The sequence below is a fragment of the Scardinius erythrophthalmus genome (genome assembly GCF_964197995.2).
Source record: "Scardinius erythrophthalmus genome assembly, chromosome: 12".
NCBI lineage: Eukaryota > Metazoa > Chordata > Actinopteri > Cypriniformes > Leuciscidae > Scardinius > Scardinius erythrophthalmus.
In genome coordinates, this window is record NC_138232.1 from 32136044 (window position 1) to 32157353 (window position 21310).

The following is a 21310-nucleotide window of genomic DNA, read 5'->3' on the forward strand; positions in this document are numbered from 1 at the left end:
GCCAATCTGTGGGGCTGGGGGGGTTTGGTCTAGCAGATTTAAAGTGGACAATTAAACATTTAAAAATGCATTTTCTGATCTGCCATCATATGAAACTCACAAATTCACTTATTGCCAGAAGTGGCTTAGTTCAAATGGGGGGTTACGTCCTGCTCACACTGCTATACCAGCTTCTCTATTCCCCTTTGTTTTTTTGTTGATGACATTGCAGGTTCTGACCTGTGATTCATGCTTTCTGATTCGTCCCTGTCCCTGTGTTTGATTGGTGGAGGGCTATGGACTGATGGGGATTTGTGGAAGGGACACATTTCCTCTTAACTCTCCCATTTATTAGGAGGATTTAACAGGGATTGTGTTCAGCTCTCCGAGGAGTTCAAGCTCATCGGCTCTGTTTGTGTGTCTTTCCCTCGGCTTTATTCTGCAGGGTTGCCAGTGTGCAGAGTGAACCAGGACAGCAGAATCTGCTCATTCAGCCGCCTCTCGGTCGGAAGAGAGGACTTAGGCAGGTGAGCTTTCAGTCTTATTTATAACGCTCGGATTTTTTGTATTCGGTGTATTATGTTAAGGCATGAAATTAAGGCGCTGTGTCTTGTAGCTGCGGCGACCCCTGCTGTCTATCCCGAGAGTGCAGGACGACTCTCGTGGGCGTCAGGGAGCCAGACTCTCAACAACCCGCAGGAGCGTTCAGCCTAAGAATAAACCAATCGACAGAAGTACGTGTTGTTTGTTTGTTTGTATGACTACATGAAAAATGAAATGAACGCCTATGATGCTAATGTGCACAACACAACATCTTGCCCTGTAAGACCTGATATATAAAATAATAATTCAGAAAATAGTAATCATCTTCTAGTCTATTGAGTCTTTTGACAAAATATATATAGCATGTATAATAATGTAAAAAATTATGAATAATAATTTAAATTAAAAAATATATGATAGCAAAAACATTGTTGTAGTAAATATTTTAATAATTACAGAGCAGGCTGCATAAGTGCATATATAAAAAAAATACATATCAGTTCCCAATGTAAATAAAAAATAATACTTTTTTGATATTGTGGTGGGCATAGTATATTTTAAAAACATACCTTCAGATACCTACTGTGTAATTTAGTACATTTTCTATAAGCAATGAAATATACCTAATGTCTATAAGTTTCTTAAATACACTTAATTTTCATTTTGAGATAGCAATATATTGCAATACTTTGTCTGACCAAAAAGTGAAATAATAAATATGCCAATATACATATTCCAATAAATATTCTTCTACTTCCTGAAGAGCATGAATAATCCACCAGGGGGCAGAAGATATGTAGTAGGTCATATAAAAAGGTAATTTTGGAAAACCATTGGTCACATTTAGGATGTAGAGGCCTTAGAAAGCCATGTATCAAATTGAATTAATATGGTTTTATAGGGTTCATGACATCAGCTCAAATGGCCACTATGAGAATTATATATGGAAGAGTCTGCAGGGCAAACAGTAGTGCTTGCTTGGTGCTAACAACACCAATGTTATGGATTCGATTCCCAGGGAATCGCATGCACTAATAATGTACACCTTGAATGCAATGTGCGTCCCTTTGGATAAAGGTGTCTGCCACATGCAGAAATGCAAACGAGGCTCAGGGGTATCTAATGAATCTCTTATTTTTTCCTAAGCACACGGTGACCAAAAGAGGTCTGTGACTTTCACTGAGACCCAGCAGGAAGCAGCGGGCAGATCTCCCACCGCCACTGCCAGCCCCAGCAGTGGCCTAGCAGGGGTCACAGAGGTCGGGAAGCTGAGCATTGACTGTCCTTCCACCGCATCAGAGTCCTCATCACCTAGCATCAAAACTGCTCAGCACAAACCAGCATTGCCACAGGTCTGATTAAGAACAGTGTTCGAATGAAAGCTTGCAGAGTTGTTGGGTTACACACATTCTTAGTTTAAAATGACACGTTCATAAGGTCTAGTTTGAAATATACATGAAAAGTTTGGGTGCACTGAGTGAACTTGACCAGGGTTGGAAATTAACAGTAGCTTGGAGTAAAAAGTGCCATCAAATGTCCCCCAAATTCAAGATAAGGGGGGAAAACTGCATCCGTTCAATTATAGGCTCTACTAAATCTATTGTTTGTCGCAATAAAGCGAAATGTGAAAATGAATTAAATGAAAAGTGTCAGTTGTTGCATTACGTTGCTCACATTGCATTAGATTTCTATTTATGCTTATTTTGCAGCGTTGGGAATTATAACCAATCACACACGTTTCTGTTGAGCTTATGGACAATCATTTAGATTAGTCACTGAAAATTCTGGAGTTTTGTTTCAGTGAGCGCTCACTGACTTTAATCTGTACTCCTATGAATTCTCTCATCATAAATGGCAATGTGAATAACCAATGTGAAGTCTTGATTTTATAATACGTAATTATCAAAGTAATTCATAAACGGTTCTTTAACTTTTGTCAGTGTAGCCAGAATATGTTCCCACTTTTAATGTATTCTGTTAATCAACAATAACAATCATTAATGTAATCAAGAGCAAGAGTCATATTTGAGAATTGAAATAGTTTTTTTTTTTTATTACAGTTATGATACTCACCTAAATGTTTAATCACCATGTATTTGTGCACTTGCAATTGATGCAAGAATCTGATGTGCTGAATCATATTTATATTGTTAGAAAGATACTTTGGTTATATTTATATTCAAGTGTATGACATAAAAGATTATTTCATATATATTTAATAAAATATTAAATTAAAATAAAAAATGATTATAATTACAGAGGTTAAAAAAAAAAAAACACACACCTGGAAATCAATTCCAGGGGGCAAATATTGGAAAAGTCCATTTCTGACTGTTGTGGAGACATTGTGTCTTTAAAATTGAATTTATACCTCTAAATTCAACAGCTTACAACTTACACTTGCTCTATTTTGACTGTAGGTCTTTCACTATGAGAATAAAGAAAGGAAAGATCAGGAGAGTGTAAGAAGCAGTCTGTCTCCCACCCCCTCTGCCACCTCCAGCTCCGCTTCTAGAGCCTGTTCCCCTCTTCCTCCTCCCCTCCCTGTCCTGAGTACACCGTCCCGGCTGGTCCCAACACAGATCAGAGAAAGTCCGGAGGATGAGGAGACCTCTGGGCTTCTGCAAAACACTGACACCTCCAACAGTACAGAAGAGGACCGTGGCACGGAGAACCCACTCCTGACCTCGCTGCTCGTACCCCATGCCCGCTCTCCGCTCCTCCTGTCCCCTGTCGACCTGGATCTGGACGAGTCTCACGTCTGAGAATGTCCAGCTTCGGGATGTGCAATACTGTGCTAGTGTAACAGGAAGTGGCAGGGCTCTCCTGTGATCAGATTTCTTGAATAACTTGAATTTTTTTTTTGTCAACTCTGATCAAACATAATAAGCTGATGCTTTGCCATGCTTTGCAATTAATATACGTATTTATAAAGCACTGTGCTTAAAGGGATAGTTCACCCAAAAATTCAAATTCTGTCATCATCATTTACTCACCCTCACGTCTGATAGGCCCTATTGACTTCCATAGTATGGGATTTCCATCAACTGTTTGGTTACCCATACTCTTCAAAATATCTTCTTTTGTGTTCAGCAGAAGACGGAAATTCACACAGGTTTGTTACGACTTCAGGGTGAGTAAATGATGACAGAATCTTCATTTTTGGGTGAACTATCCCTTTAATTCCACCAATCAATGAAAGCTGATTAACCTGTGTTGTACCATTCAGTCTTTAGTGAGATAAATTACATCATTTTAAATTAAATAAGTATTCTGTGAAAATCATATGTTAATAATCATATATTAACTACAGAAACTCATTGTGTAATTATATAGATGTATTCTAAATATGTATCATCTCAAAGTATTTATTTAGAGGATTATATGAAAATGAGATATTTCAAATAATTTACTTTAAAATTCTTTATTTTCAGAAAAAAAAAACGATGCTTGTATAATATTGATGCCAAGTTTGTTGCCAAATATATGTTTGCAAAGACACATTTTCAAATAGATATAAGGAAAATAAGCAATTAAATATAAAGTATTTAAGTAAAATAAATATATTTAAATAGAAATATTCTAAGCATCTTCCCAGATGTTGTCCTGATTGTGTTAGTGTTGATTCCTTTGTTCTTTAAGGCCCAATTCAACTTTGGTTACACTTTATTTTAAGTTGACGTTGTTATATTGTAATTACTCAAATAAGTACTGAGTGATATTAATTAACTACACGTACTTACTATAGTGTTACGGTTATGGTTTGGTTTAGAGTTCGTTACTTGTGATTATGCATAATTTACTGTTATTACTATAGTAAGTACCTTAAAACAAAGTGTTACCTCACCTTTTGCTTAATCTGACTCTAAAATACAGTATAACCTTTTTTCAGATACCTTACACTTTCTTCGACATAACGTTCAATGTTAAAATCGGAACTTAATTCACTGAATGTCTCACTCTGTGTTACCTGAATACCCTCAGAATGTAAAAGCTCAGCAGGTATTGTGTTTCTGTGTGTGCTGATTCGTGGGTATATTGTGTTTTCGTCTAATGTGTTGCTATCTGTTCGATTTGTTCAATAATAAAAATTTGAATCATGACATGTTGGTTTATTTTAATTAGTATAATTACTAAATTAATTTTATTTGTTGGATTTGTGAAAGAGTAATACTGACTTTTTGGTAACACTACAACAAGGTTTCATTTGTTAATGTGTTAACTAACATGAACTAACCGTGAACCATACATTTGTTACTGTATATGTTCATCTTTGTTCATTTTATACAGTTGTTAATTGTTTGTTCATGTTACTTCACAGTGCATTGACTAATGTTAACAAATACAAATTTTGATTTTAATAATGTACTAGTAAATGTGAAATTAACATTAACAACGATTAATAAATGCTGTAGAAGTGCAGTTCATGATTAGTTTGTGTTAACTAATGTAACCTTATAGTAAAGTTTTACCTTTTTTTATTATTCAAAAGAACTAGACACATCATGGCAATGCAAAACAGTTTATTAGCAGAAAATAGGCGATTCTTGGAATGTATCTATCAGTAAGTTTTACTTGTTGGCCACAAATGTCTCGAGGACTTTAAAGAGCCTTTCATCTCTAGCGTCAGCTTCTCTTTCTCTCCTCTCCTCTCTTTCTCTCCATTCCCTTTCATGTCGTTCTTCTCTAGCCAGCATCTCTTTCTCCCACCGGTCCTCTCTGGCAAACATTTCCCGTTCCCTCCTCTCCTCCCTCTCCAGCGCCTGTCCCTCTCTCATTTCTTCTCTCTCTGCAGCCCTTCGATCTCTTTCCACCTCTCTCTCTGCAGCCCGTCGGTCTCGCTCTTCTTCTCTCGCTGCAGCCCGTCTGTCTCTCTCATCCTCCCTCTCCGCCGCTTGCCTCTCTCGTTCCTCCTGTCTCCTCTCCATCTCCCGCAGGATTATCAACCAATCCTCTTCCTTTCTCTGCTTGATGGGAGGAGCGTCCTGAGCAAATGAGGACACTTGGTCCGGCTTGATGAAATGGTTGAGGGGGATCTCGCCACTCAGTGCACCATCCATGATAGCATACCACTTCCAGGTTGCAACTGCTGTGTCTCCTCCCACCATACTGAGGCTTTTGAGGTCCTGCAATAAATAATCAAAGACAAATGAATTGCAGGTACATGTACCGTGTTATTAGAAATGTGCTCTTTGTATTCATGTTGGTTTCATATGGTTTTGAAAAACTTTCTTAAATTATTTTAAGATAATATTGATGCAAAGTTTGTTGCCAAAAATTTGTTTGCAGAATTCAGAGCACCTGCCTATTTTTGACTTTAAAAGTCATTAAATAACAATAATATATTTAAATTGAGACATTCTAACCATCTTCCCATCAGTTGTCCATATTATGTGGGTGCTGATTCGTCTGATTCTTTTATATAATTTTCAAGAAAGGTTTCAATTTATCAGTCATGTTTAAGATGTTTTCCTTGCATCTTGAATGAGAAAAAAGGGGTGTAACGATACCCTCATGTCACGATTCGATACATATCACGATTCGATATTTTTTGCGATACTCCAAGACATGGTAAAAGGTGAACAAAAAATGCACTGTCAATTAAAATGCTAAATTTGGTATTACATTGGGAGTGTAAATGAATAGCCTTGGACTTGGTGCTGGTAACCCAATGCACAGGACAATGGTGACACCAGAATAAAAATATTCATGATTCTGAAGCTAAAAATACTGACTAGATATGTTTAAAATAATGTAAGGCACTTTTTATTGGTAACATAAGACATTTGGCATTATCAGGACCCACAAATATTCAGCAATTGCATTATTATACATTATATTCAACATTATATATAGTGGTTGAATGTAGTACTGACAATAAAACTGAAAACTTGAATTTTTTCCTCTAAAAACTATACACAATACATATTTTCACTATCCACAATGCATTATTGTATTGCGATATATTGTGATACGATATATTGTTATATGTTTAAATGTTTTTTTTATTTTTTTTTATAGCTTAGGCTACATATTTTATAATTTTTGCAATTATCATGGATTATATATATATATATATATATATATATAAATTAATAAATAGAGGGACTTAAAGCACATGACATTTTATAAGCAAAACTACGAACCTTACCTTCTTCTCTTAAGAGAATTACTGACCTTGACACTAACACTCTATTACATAATTTAATGTATATTTATTTATTTATTTATTTATATTTGCATGTTTGGTTGTGGTTGTACCTCATGATTTTGATTTGGCAAACTTTCTAAAATACAAATAAGCAATGAAGAACTATTTTTTTTTTTAATTAGATTTTCTTATCAATCATTTTTTCATATCAATAAAGTTTTTTTCTTCGGGACAGTTGTACCCTGAAATCTTTGACTTCACACCCATCCAGACAAAAATGTCATGTCATTTAACAGTTACCTTCAAGCAGAGTAATTCATTAGTATTTCTATTGTAGCCTATTTAATTGATTTCTGCAGTGCAGACATGTGACTTGCAAACAAGCTAATAAATGTAAAGCATGTCATCACCTTATACTTTTGTTTTAGATTCTCCCACTTCTTTCGAACCCATGCAGGGGTCACTTTCCCTTCCAGCTGTTTCTCTTTCACATACAGCCTGCAGATGGACAGATCAACAGCATCAAATAAGCAAGAAGGCGGCATGATAGCACTCAGTAAAGTTCACTCACTCAAAGGCTTTAATGGCTGCATTTCTTCTGCCTGTAAACAGACTGTTGTTTCTGACTCTCCACACAATCAGATCTGCCGTGTTGGCATCAGTCCCTAAATGCATAGAGACGACTGGTAACGATAGTTTGCCTTTTACCACTACTTGAAAGGGGAATTGATCACATACATTGACAATTTCATGATATCAGCATGTTGTTATTGTTGAAGCATTACGGTTTTTTGGAAGTAAATAAATCAGGCTAATCACAAACCGATACATTTTGACATAAAAAACGTGCTACTTGCATTTAAAGACTCCTTCTTCCGAACCCATTTTATTTGTTTGTTTTGTTTAGCATTGTTTTCTTCTGCTGTTCTTTCTCTCGTGTGGGTGAGAATGAATTACAGCATTAGCGCCCCCTATCGTCAATTGCAACAGGCTTGGTTTAGTTGGTTGTTGTTTTCCGTGACTGATTTCAAACAAATCACAATTCAAAAAAGCTATATAATATGTTACATGGGCACGATTCGAAAACGATTTGAATTATGTATACGGTTAATGTCAAAGTAAGGAGAAACGTGGTTTAATGAGACATCAGCTGAGGATTTTCTCCAGCAGGGGCGCTGTAGTGGTTGCGACTGTAGGAAGTGACGCGACTCACGCGAGCAGGAACAACTAGCAACGCTTGAAAGAAAGTGTGTAGTCACCGTGTGTTACCCGGTCTGCAGCTATATTTTCTGCATAACATAATCAAATCTTTCAAATAGTTCTTCGTATTATTGCTTGCTTTACATTTGTCATCATGGTAAGTGAACACGTTTGAAGAAATAATTGCGTTTGATGAATGCGATCGTATTTATTAGCACTGTAGCTCATTTGCCTTCTCATCTTTACTGGAAGTTGTTATAAAATAATGTATCCTAACCTGCAAACTATAAATCCTAAGTATTTTTGTATATATATATGAGCATTCCACACGCACAGTACGCTTTAGTTATATCGAGTGAGTGCTATTATGCTGAATTATTATTATTATTCCCTAGTCATGTTTAAAACGAAACTAACAGTTGCACTTGGCTGCCTGGGCCAAATATGGATGGTGGATTAATCATGCATAGACGTGCTATATATCATAACTTTCATAATTGTATCGGTATTAGAAGGGAAATTCAGTATTTTAACTTTTTTTTATCAAATATGATCATTTATAAACATTTCACAAGATGTGTAATTGGATAACAATTGCTGTGTTCCTAGTGGTACAATATTATTTGATCGAAACTATTTTAGTATTTAATTCTATATAATAACTATTTGAAAAATGTATATGAGTGTATGTAAGTTGCATTTTCTTAATTTTAGTCTTACTGTCTTCTGCCTATAGTCTATTATGTCATATAATGGAGGTGCTGTCATGGCGATGCGGGGAAAGGAATGTGTGGCAATAGCATCAGACCGGAGGTTTGGCATCCAGGCACAGCTGGTTACCACAGACTTCCAGAAGTTATTCCCCATGGGAGATCGACTCTACATCGGACTGGCAGGTCTTGCCACAGATGTACAGACAGTGTAAGAATACAATTTTAGATGCATTATAAATGTATGATTTTAAACAACACTTGTGATTTGATCTTTAATACTTTTTGGCTTTTACCTTTCCCTTTTATTTTAGATCTCAAAGGCTGAAGTTCCGCTTGAACTTGTATGAGCTGAAGGAAGGTCGTCAGATCAAGCCGAAGACCTTCATGAGCATGGTGTCCAATCTTCTGTATGAGAGGAGGTAAAAAATGCACTTATTTTCTTGCTAGCTACAGTTAATTTGCACCAAATGCAAAAACTATTTGCTGGAAAATGTAGGTCAACAGCAAATGCATTCAATGAACAAAACACTGAATAGCAGTAAATAAACAACTATTATTTTGTTTGCCAATATCCTGCAATGTGGGAAAAATCTGACTTCCTAAATATTTAAATGTCTTGCTAATTGGAATCGAGGAGGACACTAATGCAGTATTGGCTGATGCTGACAAGGGCATCAATACAGATTTTTCCCAGTTAATTTTGTAGCCACTCACATTGCTAAAATCTTTAAATATTCTAAGACATTAAGGGAGAGAAGTGGAAAAGTTAGACTTATACAGTAAGATATCATCCGCAAAAAGAGAAATGTAATGTTTGGAACCGCCTTTAGTGACAGGGGAGATTTTGTGATCCTGACGAATTGCCTGCGCCAGAGGCTCTAATGAAATTGCAAATAGCAATGGTGATAATGGGCACCCTTGTCTTGTGCCTCTACTCAACTGAAATGCTCTTGAAAAGCATAAACCTGTTGATACCCGTGCAGGAGTTAGTATATAAAATCTGGATCATGTGAATAAAGCGAGAGCCAAAGACAAAACAAGTTAAAACAGACAATAGGTATGTCCACTCGACCCGGTCGAGGGCTTTCTCGGCCTCTAGTGAGAGGATAGCGCGTTGTTCGTTAGCCAGGTCGGATGCGTCAATAATTTTCAGACGCCGTCGTTCGTTATCCATAGCAAAATGTCCCGTGAGAAATCCTGTTTGGTCATAGTAGATTAGGGAGCTGGCGACTGTTCCTAAACGTTGGGCTAAAACTTCAGCATATACCTTGGTATCCGTACTAATTAAAGAAATCGCCTATAGCTTGAACAGCAATGGGAATTCTTCCCTTTTTTCAGAACCAGTAAGATAAGGGCACTAGTATTTTGACCTCTGTGGAAACGACCTGTATCTATTGCAGAGTTTAAGGAGTCGTGGTCCAATTAGATCCCATAACACCAAACACAGCCCCGGGGGTAAACCGTCCAGACCAGGAGCCTTACCCCGTTTTCATTGACTCTAGAGACTCCTTTAGTTCTTTCAACTCTGTTGGAGAATCGAGAAAATGTGCTGCTCATCATTTAGGTGAGGGAGATTTAGTTTTGACAGAAATCCAATACCAGGTTGTTTTTCCGCTCCCACCTCTGATCTGTAGAGATGCTCGTAGAATTCCTTAAAGGAGTCATAACCTAGTATTACCTTGGATACCTACTGCTGTATTATAGTCTTTCAGGCCCTTCTAAAAAAGAAAAGTGGAAAAAAAATAAAACACAGAGCTCCTCAGACCCTTATTTCTGAAGGCATTATTGTCTCGCGAGATCTGATGCGATATTTTGGCTGTCGTGGACGGTCATTTTAATAATGCAAATGAGGGGCGCGTTGATTGTTGGCAGGAAGGAGGGGGGTTGACACCGCAGGTGACGCTTTAGCATATCATTACAAAATGACATCATGGCGCAAGTTATGAATGAACCTGACCTGGCCGCGACCGGCTTCCCGGCCAGTGTATAAGTATGAGGTGCTGTTTAGGGCTTAAATCAAACTTCATTCACGCACTGTCACGCTTGCATACATACTAAGTAGTCACACATACATGTATATGAACTCTCCACGTACATACTCATATGAGACGCGAGCACACACACACAAACTCTCGCACATACTCGTATAAGACTCGAGCACACACACACACACAAACTAGACGGCGCCTCATATATAAGCGTTAGGCAATCAATATACAATAGCCGAATTCATGATGATCTCAGTCATTTGTTGTTTGCAAAGTAACATTAGCAGCCATTCCCCATGTTTACCTCGAAGCTAATACTCCCGCTAGCATACAATAGCCGCATTAGCAGTTAGCTGCTGTTTGTTACACACAGTAGAGCAATAAAAACTCAGTCTTACCGTTTCAATTTCAGGCAAGTCTCTGATGGTTGGAATTGCACCTTTTTCCAAACAGAGCTTCGAGGCCAACTTCGCCTGATATTGCCCCAAATTTGTGTATGATTCCTGTGTGAACTGTTTAGCGCAGACTCCTAACGGTAAGCCAGTTGAAAGGGTTGTTGGGACAGCGTCATTAAAAATGAATTTCATCCACTGGTCCCTGATAGTTTGGTCCGTTTTTGGTAGAAAAAACACATTTACATGTTGTTTGTGGCAGTCAACCACAGAGCAACTCAGGTGTGTACTCGTTTCTCCATCTTTCTCGACTGAACTGAATATGAGGGGGAGAGGGGCGGGCTTCCCGCGGCATAGGTTTGCGGTGTCCATATATGGGATATCCTGCCCCGTCTTGACGTCAAGACGGGGCTGAAATCAAAATCTCGTATTTGAGTGCGCGTGCACGTGCGCTGGTTTATTTACCCTGAGGTAAACAAACGCTTCACTTTTAAATATCGGCTTCCCGGCCAGTGTATAATCGTTAGGCAATCATAACATACATTGATTCTCGTGGAAAAGTGAAAATTGCAGGTTATGACTCCTTTAAATATACAGTTCACCTCGCCCAGAGCTGTATGAAGATCACCAGTTTTTGACGGACATGATAACGTGCGCAAGGAAAGAACCATGTTTGAATTTTGGGTAATTATAAAACGTGCTGGAGATGGTTGAAATGCTTTTCGTTTAGTTAATTATACTTATTTTACGGAATTAAGTGTATTTTGTGGCTTAAATAAATTACACGTTACTCAGACACTGAAATGTTACATTCAACTGTCACAGACTTTTGAAAATCAAGGTAATTAGTATTATTTTTTATTTATTTTTTTTACCAGGAAAGGAGTGGTTTTGATTTACAAAGTTGTTTTTATTGTCTCTTATAACAAAAATATTTTATTTAAACCCATTTGTTTATTATTACTCCTTAGCTGATTTTGACATACATGTATAAAAAATATATATATATAAATGTAAAAAAAAAGCTTTAAAAAATCCCTTTATTAGGACACTGTATTTTTTGTCAAATCCAAATAAGCTTTTCAGATCTTTAATGGAAAGGGTTTAAACTATATTTTTCGCACTTGTTCAGTGAGCCATAAACAATTATTGCACATGCACCTGTGGAACGGTCCATAAGACACTAACAGTTTACAGGTGATAATAGGCAATTACAATAGCTTAAGACACTAAAGAGTCCTTTCTACTGAAAAACACCTGAAGAAAGATGTCCAGGGTCCCTGATCACCTGTGTGAACATGCTGTAGATGTGGTCAGAGCAATAAACTGCAATGTCCGTAATCTAAGATGCTAAGACAGCTGTGTCCTTCCAGTGCTTCCAACCCTGTCTCCGGATGCACACCAACAGTACACATTTTGTCTGATCCATCCGTTTCATTTCTGCTAAGGAGCTGATGGGTTGAATCAGGTGTGTTTGATTAGGAAGAGTTGGGAAATGTGTGCTGTTGGTGTGCTTCCAGGAACAGGGAACAGGACACACTGTCCTGATATGTAATTTTTAACACCTTTGTCTTTCTCTGAAATAACATTCCCATGCACACTGTCTACATAATTCCAACCCTTCATGTCCCTCTCTCAGGTTTGGGCCGTACTATATTGAGCCTGTGATTGCTGGTCTAGACCCAAAGACCTTCGAACCCTTCATCTGCTCCCTTGATCTTATTGGATGCCCAATGGTAACAGAAGACTTTGTTGTGAGCGGTACTTGCTCAGAGCAGATGTACGGCATGTGTGAGTCGCTATGGGAACCTGACATGGTAGGTGGAATAGAATAGGTTGGACATGAAGGCTAGTTTATGACCTAGACTGGTAGTCTCATAGACGATGCTGTTGATTGTGTTCTCTAGAAACCGGACGATTTGTTTGAGACCATCTCACAGGCCATGCTGAACGCTGTTGACAGAGACGCAGTGTCTGGAATGGGAGTCGTTGTTCATGTCATGTAAGTGTATCATCAAAACATCAACTGTAGTTATAGTATGAAAATCATTCACTTTTAATCAACTCACTTTAAACTACACAAAACGCATTATGTGAAGATTGTCATATTTTTACTGAACTTAAAACATTAAGACTAAGTTATTAAATTATTTTATTCACTGTATACACTGGGGGTCAAGGGTTTGGAATATTTAAAGGGATAGTTCACTTTGAAATTAATTTTTGATATGTTTTAGCTTACCTCAAGGCCATCCAAGATGTAGGTGTCTTTGTTTCCGCAGTAGTTTCAATTTTGATATTTTTAGGTCAGACCGTTCTTGTCTGTCAGTCATATAATGCAGGTCTATGGACACTGTTTCAAAACACAAGCACAGAGTCCAAATTAAAACAATTCCCCATCGTCCAAATGAAACAATTCCCCATCGTAAGTACACATTGATGGCCTAAGACACGAAACGAGCGGTTTGTGTGAGAAAACGAACAGTATTTATATCGTTGTTATCTCTTGCAAACAACACACGTCCAAATGATCTGACGGCGCGGGCGGGTATAGATATATTCATAGATGTCGCCTTGGCTACTGCAGTTCATAGGAACGAAACCGTAGCCAAGCGACATCTAGTGTATACATCTATACCCGCGCGCGGGCGAGTATAGATGTATACACTAGATGTCGCCTTCGCTACTGCAGTTCAGTGGAACGAAACTGTAGCCAAGGCGACATCTATGTATATATCTATACCCGCCCGCGTCGTCAGATCATTTGGACGTGTGTTGTTTTGCAAGAGATAACAACGATATAAATACTGTTCGTTTTCTCACACAAACCGCTCGTTTCGTGTCTTAGGCCATCAATGTGTACTTATGATGGGGAATTATTTCATTTGGACGATGGGGAATTGTTTTAATTTGGACTCTGTGCTTGTGTTTTGAAACAGTGTCCATAGACCTGCATTATATGACTGACAGACAAGAACGGTTTGACCTAAAAATATCAAAATGGAAACTACTGCGGAAATAAAGACACCTACATCTTGGATGCGCTTGAGGTAAGCTAAAACATATCAAAAATTAATTTCAAAGTGAACTATCCCTTTAAGATTTGTTATGTTTTTGAAAGAAGTCTCTTCTGCTCTCCAAGGCTGCATTTATTTGATAAAAAACAGTAATAACCGTAATATTACATAATTACATAATAATACAGTTTTAAAAAAATCTTTTCTACTTTAATGTATTTAAAATTAAAATGTATTACTGGGATGGCAAAGCTGAATTTTCAACAACATTACTCCAGTCTGTCACATGATCCTTCAGAAATCATTCTAATATTCTGATTTGCTGCTCAAGAAGCATTTCTTATTTTTGACAATGTTAAAAACAGTTTGTTGCTTTATATTTGTTATTATATTTATATTGTTGTTAAAAACGGATTTAAAATAAAGATGTATATTTTTATTCAACCAGGACAATTAAATTAATTCAAGTGACAGATATATTTCATAACATTATAAATGTCTTTACTAATTCAAATAAATGCTGTTCTTTTTCACATTCAAACATCAAATAATTCTTAAAAAAAAAAATCAGTTTTCACAAAAATATTAAGGAGCAAAACAATGTTTTCAACATTGATAATAATAAGAAACATTATTAATAATTGAGCATTAAATCAGCATATTAGAATGATTTCTGAAGGATCACGTGACTGAAGACTGGAGTAATGATGCTGAAAATTCAGTTTTGCCATCACAGGAATGAATAAATTAAAAAGTCAAATAGAAAACGTTTTTTAAATGTAATATTTTACAATATGATCAAATAAAATGCAGCCATGGTGAGTATAAGAGACTTATTTATTAACATCAAAAATCTTAGTTATGCCAAATGTTTGACCCCCGGGGTAATTCATTTAGTTTGATTTCTTGAAGTCACACTCTTGAAGTGTGAAGTGTAATGCATGGTACAGATTCAGACTATGAAGTGTTTTTATTTTTACATTTCTAGTTGAATTCAGTGAGTTAATTTGTGTATGTGGTTATTTCACAGCGAGAAGGATAAGATAACCACACGCACCCTGAAGGCCAGAATGGACTAGAGAAAACGACTACTGCTGTGTTTCCTGTCCTGCGAGCCCTTTTTTTTTGTACTGAAATAGAATTTGCCCCTTTCCATTGAATTGAGACAGAAAGATTAAATTGTTTAATAAACATTTCTGATATTTACTCATTTGCTTGTTATGTGGTCAGAGAGAGAAAAAGTGGTCTAATTCTATGATTTTTTTTTTTTTTTTTTAGTATTGGGACAGATTAGGTAATTCATGCCAAACTACCAGAAAGGATTTACCACATAAACAGGGATTTGATTTTTCCCAGAACAATAGTGCCATGAATAATGGAGTTTTATCCTCCTGACTGAAAACCAAATTTAGCTGCAGTGTGTGTACGTGGCCATGGATTTGCAGCGGTCGCATGGACACATCCAGTGTAGTCTCAAGACGTTGTTCATCTCAAACGTCGGGATCACAGTCATTTGACCACTTTATTTGAGATAAAACTCAATAAAACACAGATCATGTAAAAGAATGGAGTCATATAAAAAGATGCACAACAATAAATGAATGCAAATCCTTGTAGTGTGAGTGATAGGGGATGTGTTAAACTGATCTCAATATCGGCTGGCTGGACTGAGTGGCCAATGCAAGCTGCAGTAAACAGTATTTCCAGGCTGTTTTAATTTTGCGCTGTGTTGCTGACGCTGAGGCTTAGTTTAAATATTTTCTTGACACAATCAGGAGAAAACCCCAGAGTCTGAGCTTATTATAAAAAGCTACAAGTAATTGACTCGGTTGTCAATTCACGTAAAAAAAGAAACCCTTTTTTTTTCTGTTTTCTATAAGCTCGAAGATCTAAAAGTTTGAAAGTAAAGAACTTTAGACTTGTAGAATTCTAGATCTTTAGAATTGAAACTTGCTGTGTAAAATCAAATAATTATGAGGCCGATAATTAGACCTATCATATATATATATATATATATATATATATATATATATATATATATATATATATATATATATATATATTTTAATGGAACAGTTGTAATTTACAACAATTATATATCTTCATTTTTAGAATTAGAGTTAAAATAATAATATATTAATAGGCCCTATACTCACAGTCATATATATAAATATTAAAATAAAACCAATAAAAAAAAAACACTTAAAAAAAGTTTGGGAACCTCTGTTTTAAGTGAAGCTGACAAGAGGAGTGGTTAAATGAACAAGCGCTGAGTTGTAGACTGAGAGAGACAAAAGCTTGTCGATCGCCCCCTGGAGGGGAAATGAAGAATGACGAGACTGAGCTGTCCTTTGCTACAACGAAAGAAAAATGAAAGAAAATAAATAAAACAACTGAATTTGAAAGGATAAAGGGAAAACTGTCAGAGCCCAGGCGGTCTCCCATACAAGTTCAAACCAGGCCCGACCCAGCTTCAAGTGGTAGGCTACTCACTGCAGTCAAAAGACATCCAGCTCCTCCTCTCTGGACGTCTCATGGGGTGGAGGGGTAGAGTTAGGGTGTGGTTGGATGTTCTAGCTCCACCCATTAGGCCCAGAATGCATTCGCTCCTCCTCACTGGATGTCTAGTGGGGAGGAGCTAGAGGATTATGTTGATTAATTAATATAATTTCAAATTCCATTTATTTAGCTTTTCATCAACTCCACACGCAGTTCCCTCATGAACCCCCATTTGGAAAACCCTGAACTAGAACAATCAAATAAACGGATCAATTAGATTCCTATTAACAGTCTGTCAATTAATTCACCATATTTCTACAGATTAAACAGTTGCAAAAATTTGTAAAATTGGATAGCTTTACACAGAAAAGCATAGTGAGTTTTTTTTAACACTAAAATCATATTAACAAGCACATTATGTCATGTGGCTATACTTTTGAAACCGATTAGGCCTACTTAACAGCCTATAAGGCTTACGGATTGCCCCATTTACTTCAATCTCACTGTCACGCAGCAAATGCCAGTTCACGAGCAAGAACTGGGCACAACCATGAATGTTGGAGAATTATTTACTTGAAGAAAGATAGGGATGAATAGGGAGAGGATGAAGAGGAAGGGGGAAAGGGATGGTAGTCAGGTGTTGGCGGCCCATCTCAGTTAAATGTAGGCAGAGTGATTAGGACCCCCTGATACAACCTGGAAGGGAAGAGAACGGGTTGGTAAAGATGGTTGAATGGATGAGAGAGGGAAGAGAAGTTTGAGAGAACTAGACAAACAGTACTGTAAGGGACGGCCCGATATAAGAAGGTTTCGAGAAGTCAGGTGATTGGTTGAGGCTTGGCCCCGCTCCTAAACCTCAAGTTAACTCCATTGAATTAAAGTTTGTCCATAATAGTTGTTCACTCAGGAATCCACACATAACACCATTTCATTTCATTCATACAGTAGACTGCCGTTCAGTTTTTTTAATTTCATTCTATTTTTCGATAAACATGAAAGCGTACAAGGATTAAAGCTTCATTTGTCAACACAGTTCGACCTGAGGCATGTTCATACGGGAGGCGCACAGTAGAAAGCAGTTTGTACCTTGCTGAATTGGCGGGGCTAATATCTGATTGGACGGAGGGGAGTTTCGATGAAAATTTACAGAACTTTGGAGGTACAGAACCATTGAGTGGAGGTGGACATTTTAAAGGCAGACGAACAGGTCTTTGAGGGTCAGAATTCTAGCTAATGAACAGGTGTTCAAATACTTATTTGCAGCTGAATCATACAAATAAATAGTTAAAAAATTATACATTGTGATTTCTGGATTTTTTTTTTAGATTATGTCTCTCACAGTGGACATGCACCTACGATGACAATTTCAGAGCCCTCCATGATTTCCAAGTGGGAGAACTTGCAAAATAGCAGGATGTTCAAATACTTATTTTCCTCACTGTATATCTGGTTCAAAGAGAAGTGGGTGGGCATTCTGAGCAAGCGATTTAATGCCAGAATAAAACAAAATAATAATGACATCACGTAAGAGGTGTAAAAGGTCTGCAGAGGGAGAACAAAAGGAACATGATAAGAGTGAATGGAAGGTTACAGGAGTTCAATGTATTTATTTTTTTTATTTATAAGGCTTTTAGGTTCTTCTCTAAATAAATCACATGACATGATCAGAAAATGTATCATAAAATAGTTTGAGGTGACACCCATATATATGAAATGGATCAATGTGAATACACACACAAATACACATATGAAGATGAAGGTAGTCACTTCTGCACACCAAGGCTGAATTTATTGGATTAAAAATACAGTAAAACAGTAATATTGTGAAATATTATTTTTAAATAACTTTTCTATTCTAATATATTTTAAAAGGTAAAATATCATGTATTGTGAAACTGCAACTTCATGCTAACGCAAAATAAATACGATCTGTATTCTTCTGACTTCCATTTTTTTTTTGCGCTTACACTTTTGCCACGTTTTTTTCCGCACAAATACGGCCAAAAGCATTGCAGGCCTGTGAACAGCAATTTGCAAGCGAAAACAACAGGAACTGCAAAATAGATTGATCACGTAAAAAAAAAACTTTGTGTAAAAAAATAAACTGTTGCAAATGTCTGAATGACTTCTTGTGTGCATGGGTCAAAAAGTTCCCAAAATAACCTGATTTGTGCAGTTGCGTCTTTCTTTTAGCTGCGCTTACAGTTTTGGCACGTTTCTCTCACTCATTGAGTTTTGAAAGCGTGAAGAGGAGGGCGGGTCCATCTTCTTCATGTAGCCAATCAAATGAGCTTCTCGCTGACTCTCGATTTACTCTTATCTGATTGGTTCAATAAACACGCAAGTTGCCAGAACACATCTTTATCTTCTTTTGGCTCAGCATCGTTCTCGGTGCCCAAATGGTACTTTTAATCAAATCACGTTATTTCGGGAACTTTTTTTGCCCCGTGCACTCAACAAGTAACTTAGACATTTGCAACAGTTTATTTTTTTACACAAAGGTTTGTTTTACGTGATCAATCTGTTTTGCAGTTCCTGACTGTTGTTTTCGCTTGCAAATTGCTGTTCACAGGCCTGCAATGCTTTTGGCCGTATTTGTGCGGAAAAAAACATGCCAAAAGTGTAAGCGCGGAAAAATGGAAGTCTGAAGAATACAGATCATATTTATTTTGCGTTAGCATGAAGTTGCAGTTTCACAATACATGAATTACACTTACGAATAACAGTAAAATGCTGCAAATATTTTTTTTTCTTACACTTGAAAGGTGATTTAGCCTACACCATTAAGGTCCTTTCACACTGGACGCGATTTTTACGCACGAATAATTCGCGCGATGGTTTTATTTTTTGATCAGCTGTTTGTGTAATGAGTGCTTTCACACCGAATGCGAATGTGCTGCGGCGAAAAAACGACATTTTTTTTTCGTTTCGATGTCGATTTTTTTTTTCTTTTGCGGCGACAGAAAAGACTTCAGCCAATCATATACTACAAGGACAATGATTGTGTGGCGTAGCATTGCCAACCAACTCGGTTATAACGACTGTGAGTATGTTGTGTGATAGTTTTAGTTGTTGTATAGTCCTGTGCTGTGTAGGCTAGCAGGCTAAACTACATTTGGGATAGAAAGCTAATCGTCAAAGATAGAGATAGAGACCGTGTTTACGCGGCTCATGTGATGGGTTTTGACGCGAATTATTCGCACACGAACTATTCGCTTTTTCGTTACGCATCCAGTGTGAAAGGGCCTTTACAAATATTTTCTTGTGCAAGCAAATTTTAATTACACTTTCACAAATCTTACCCTGCGCATGTGATTCTTTATGGCATCATATTACCTTCATAAGAACAGCATTCACCAAAAGATCTTACTTTTAAATGGTAAACTTTAAAATGGTAGTGTAACATGGTTTCCACAAAAATATTAAGCAGTGCAACTGTTTTCAACAGTGAAAGTAAGAAGAAATCAGTAGAATGATTTCTGATTGATCATGTGACACTGAAGTATGGCTACTGAAAATTCAGTTTTGACATCACCTTAATAAATTAAATTTTAAAATATATTTAAATAATTATAATATTAATAATATTTCACAATATTTTTGTTTTCTCTGTATTTTTCATAAAATAAATGCAGCCTTGTGAGCACAAGACTTCTTTTAAAAACATTAAAAAATCCTAACTAGCCCCATGAAGCTGTAGTTTAACGATTCTAACATCACTTTAAAACAGCATCATAGAGGGATTTTCTCAAATTGTTCCTACACATAGCTGCCAAATGTTTCATAAAATAAGCATACAGCAACACAAATTTATTAATTTATAACAAACAAAAATCTGCCAAGCAATGTAGTTCTTCAGAAGATTGCTAATTAACACACCGAGATCATTACCTGTTCGTTTCTTATAAGCGGTATAACTGGTATTGCTCGCAGCACTGTTCTTGCATACGGCAGCTCTCATAAACTGTACTCTCTTCCTGGTTTAAGATATGCATGGGATATCAATTTCAACAAAATGAATCTCACATATAGGCAAACTCTTTGTTCTTAATAAGTGCTTGTGAATCATGGGAACTAATAAACTGGGTAATAAGTAAATGTTTTTTTCAGACTCATGGAATTTTATTTATTATTCATCAGAAAAGATCTATGAAAGAAGCTCAACCTCCTGATTTTAATGTCACGTTGCTTCCAAACATTGTTTACATTGTTATTCTTCAAAATATTTGTCAATAGTGGCTAACGAATCAGAAATCTTGATTATTCATAGAAAATATCCTACTTCCACATTGCAAAATACAGTGGATAAGATTAGGGATGTCAAACTCTGTTCCTGAGGACCTCCTTCCTGCAGACTTTACCTCCAACAGTGAACCAATTAATCAAGGTCTTTGGCAGCTGCTGTTAGATTAGGGTTGGTCTGCAGGACTGTATCCTTCCAAAAGCTGAGTTTGACACCTCTGTATGATGATCGTATCTTGCATGAGTCAGAAGTGCATTCACATAGTGTATGAATTATGGCCTCTACAGAATACAAAAAATATAGTTTTTAAATGTAGCCAAACATATTTCTTTGGAATAAGCTTCTTAAACATTAAATGTCAAAACAATTAAGTAGTCTAATAATATAAAGCATACCTTCTATCCCAAAAGAACAAGTTAAAGAATTACACAACTTAAAGGGTTAGTTCACCCAAAAATGAAAATTCTGTCAGTAATTACTCACCCTCATGTTGTTCCAACCGCGTAAGACCTTCGTTCATCTTCGGAACACAAATTAAGATATTTTTGATGAAATCTGAGCCATATCTGAATCCTCCATAGGCTG

At 36.8% G+C, this 21310-nt stretch overlaps 3 protein-coding genes across 4 annotated transcripts in view; 2 read left to right on the forward strand and 1 right to left on the reverse strand.

Moving 5' to 3' along the window:
- Positions 1–3392, forward strand: part of unc80 (unc-80 homolog (C. elegans)) — a 66810-nt gene extending 63418 nt beyond the window's left edge. Inside the window, exons 61-64 of the mRNA XM_081380353.1 lie at positions 425–506; positions 596–713; positions 1669–1874; positions 2943–3392. Of these exons, the coding sequence (XP_081236479.1) occupies positions 425–506; positions 596–713; positions 1669–1874; positions 2943–3287 (751 nt within the window). The 3' untranslated portion in view covers positions 3288–3392. The remainder of the gene's footprint in view (positions 1–424; positions 507–595; positions 714–1668; positions 1875–2942) is intronic.
- A 1541-nt stretch (positions 3393–4933) lies between these two features.
- LOC308699426 (uncharacterized protein) lies at positions 4934–7884 on the reverse strand. Of its 2 annotated transcripts, none has more exons than XM_081380222.1 (4): positions 7531–7884; positions 7245–7383; positions 7084–7171; positions 4934–5648 (listed from the first exon to the last, which is right to left on the reverse strand). In XM_081380222.1, exons 1-4 carry the CDS (start codon positions 7556–7558, stop codon positions 5094–5096), a joined length of 810 nt encoding a protein of 269 aa, XP_081236348.1. In that variant the 5' UTR covers positions 7559–7884; the 3' UTR covers positions 4934–5093. The 2 variants fall into 2 exon arrangements, with proteins under 2 accessions (XP_081236348.1, XP_081236349.1); XM_081380223.1 differs by having other exon boundaries at positions 4956–5648; positions 7245–7338; positions 7531–7646.
- Positions 7647–15189, forward strand: psmb3 (proteasome 20S subunit beta 3). Its single transcript, XM_081380224.1, has 6 exons — positions 7647–8030; positions 8610–8794; positions 8898–9005; positions 12606–12783; positions 12874–12968; positions 15014–15189. The coding sequence occupies exons 1-6, from the start codon at positions 8028–8030 to the stop codon at positions 15060–15062; spliced, it is 618 nt and encodes a 205-aa protein (XP_081236350.1). The 5' UTR covers positions 7647–8027; the 3' UTR covers positions 15063–15189.
- The last annotated feature ends 6121 nt before the right edge of the window (positions 15190–21310 follow it).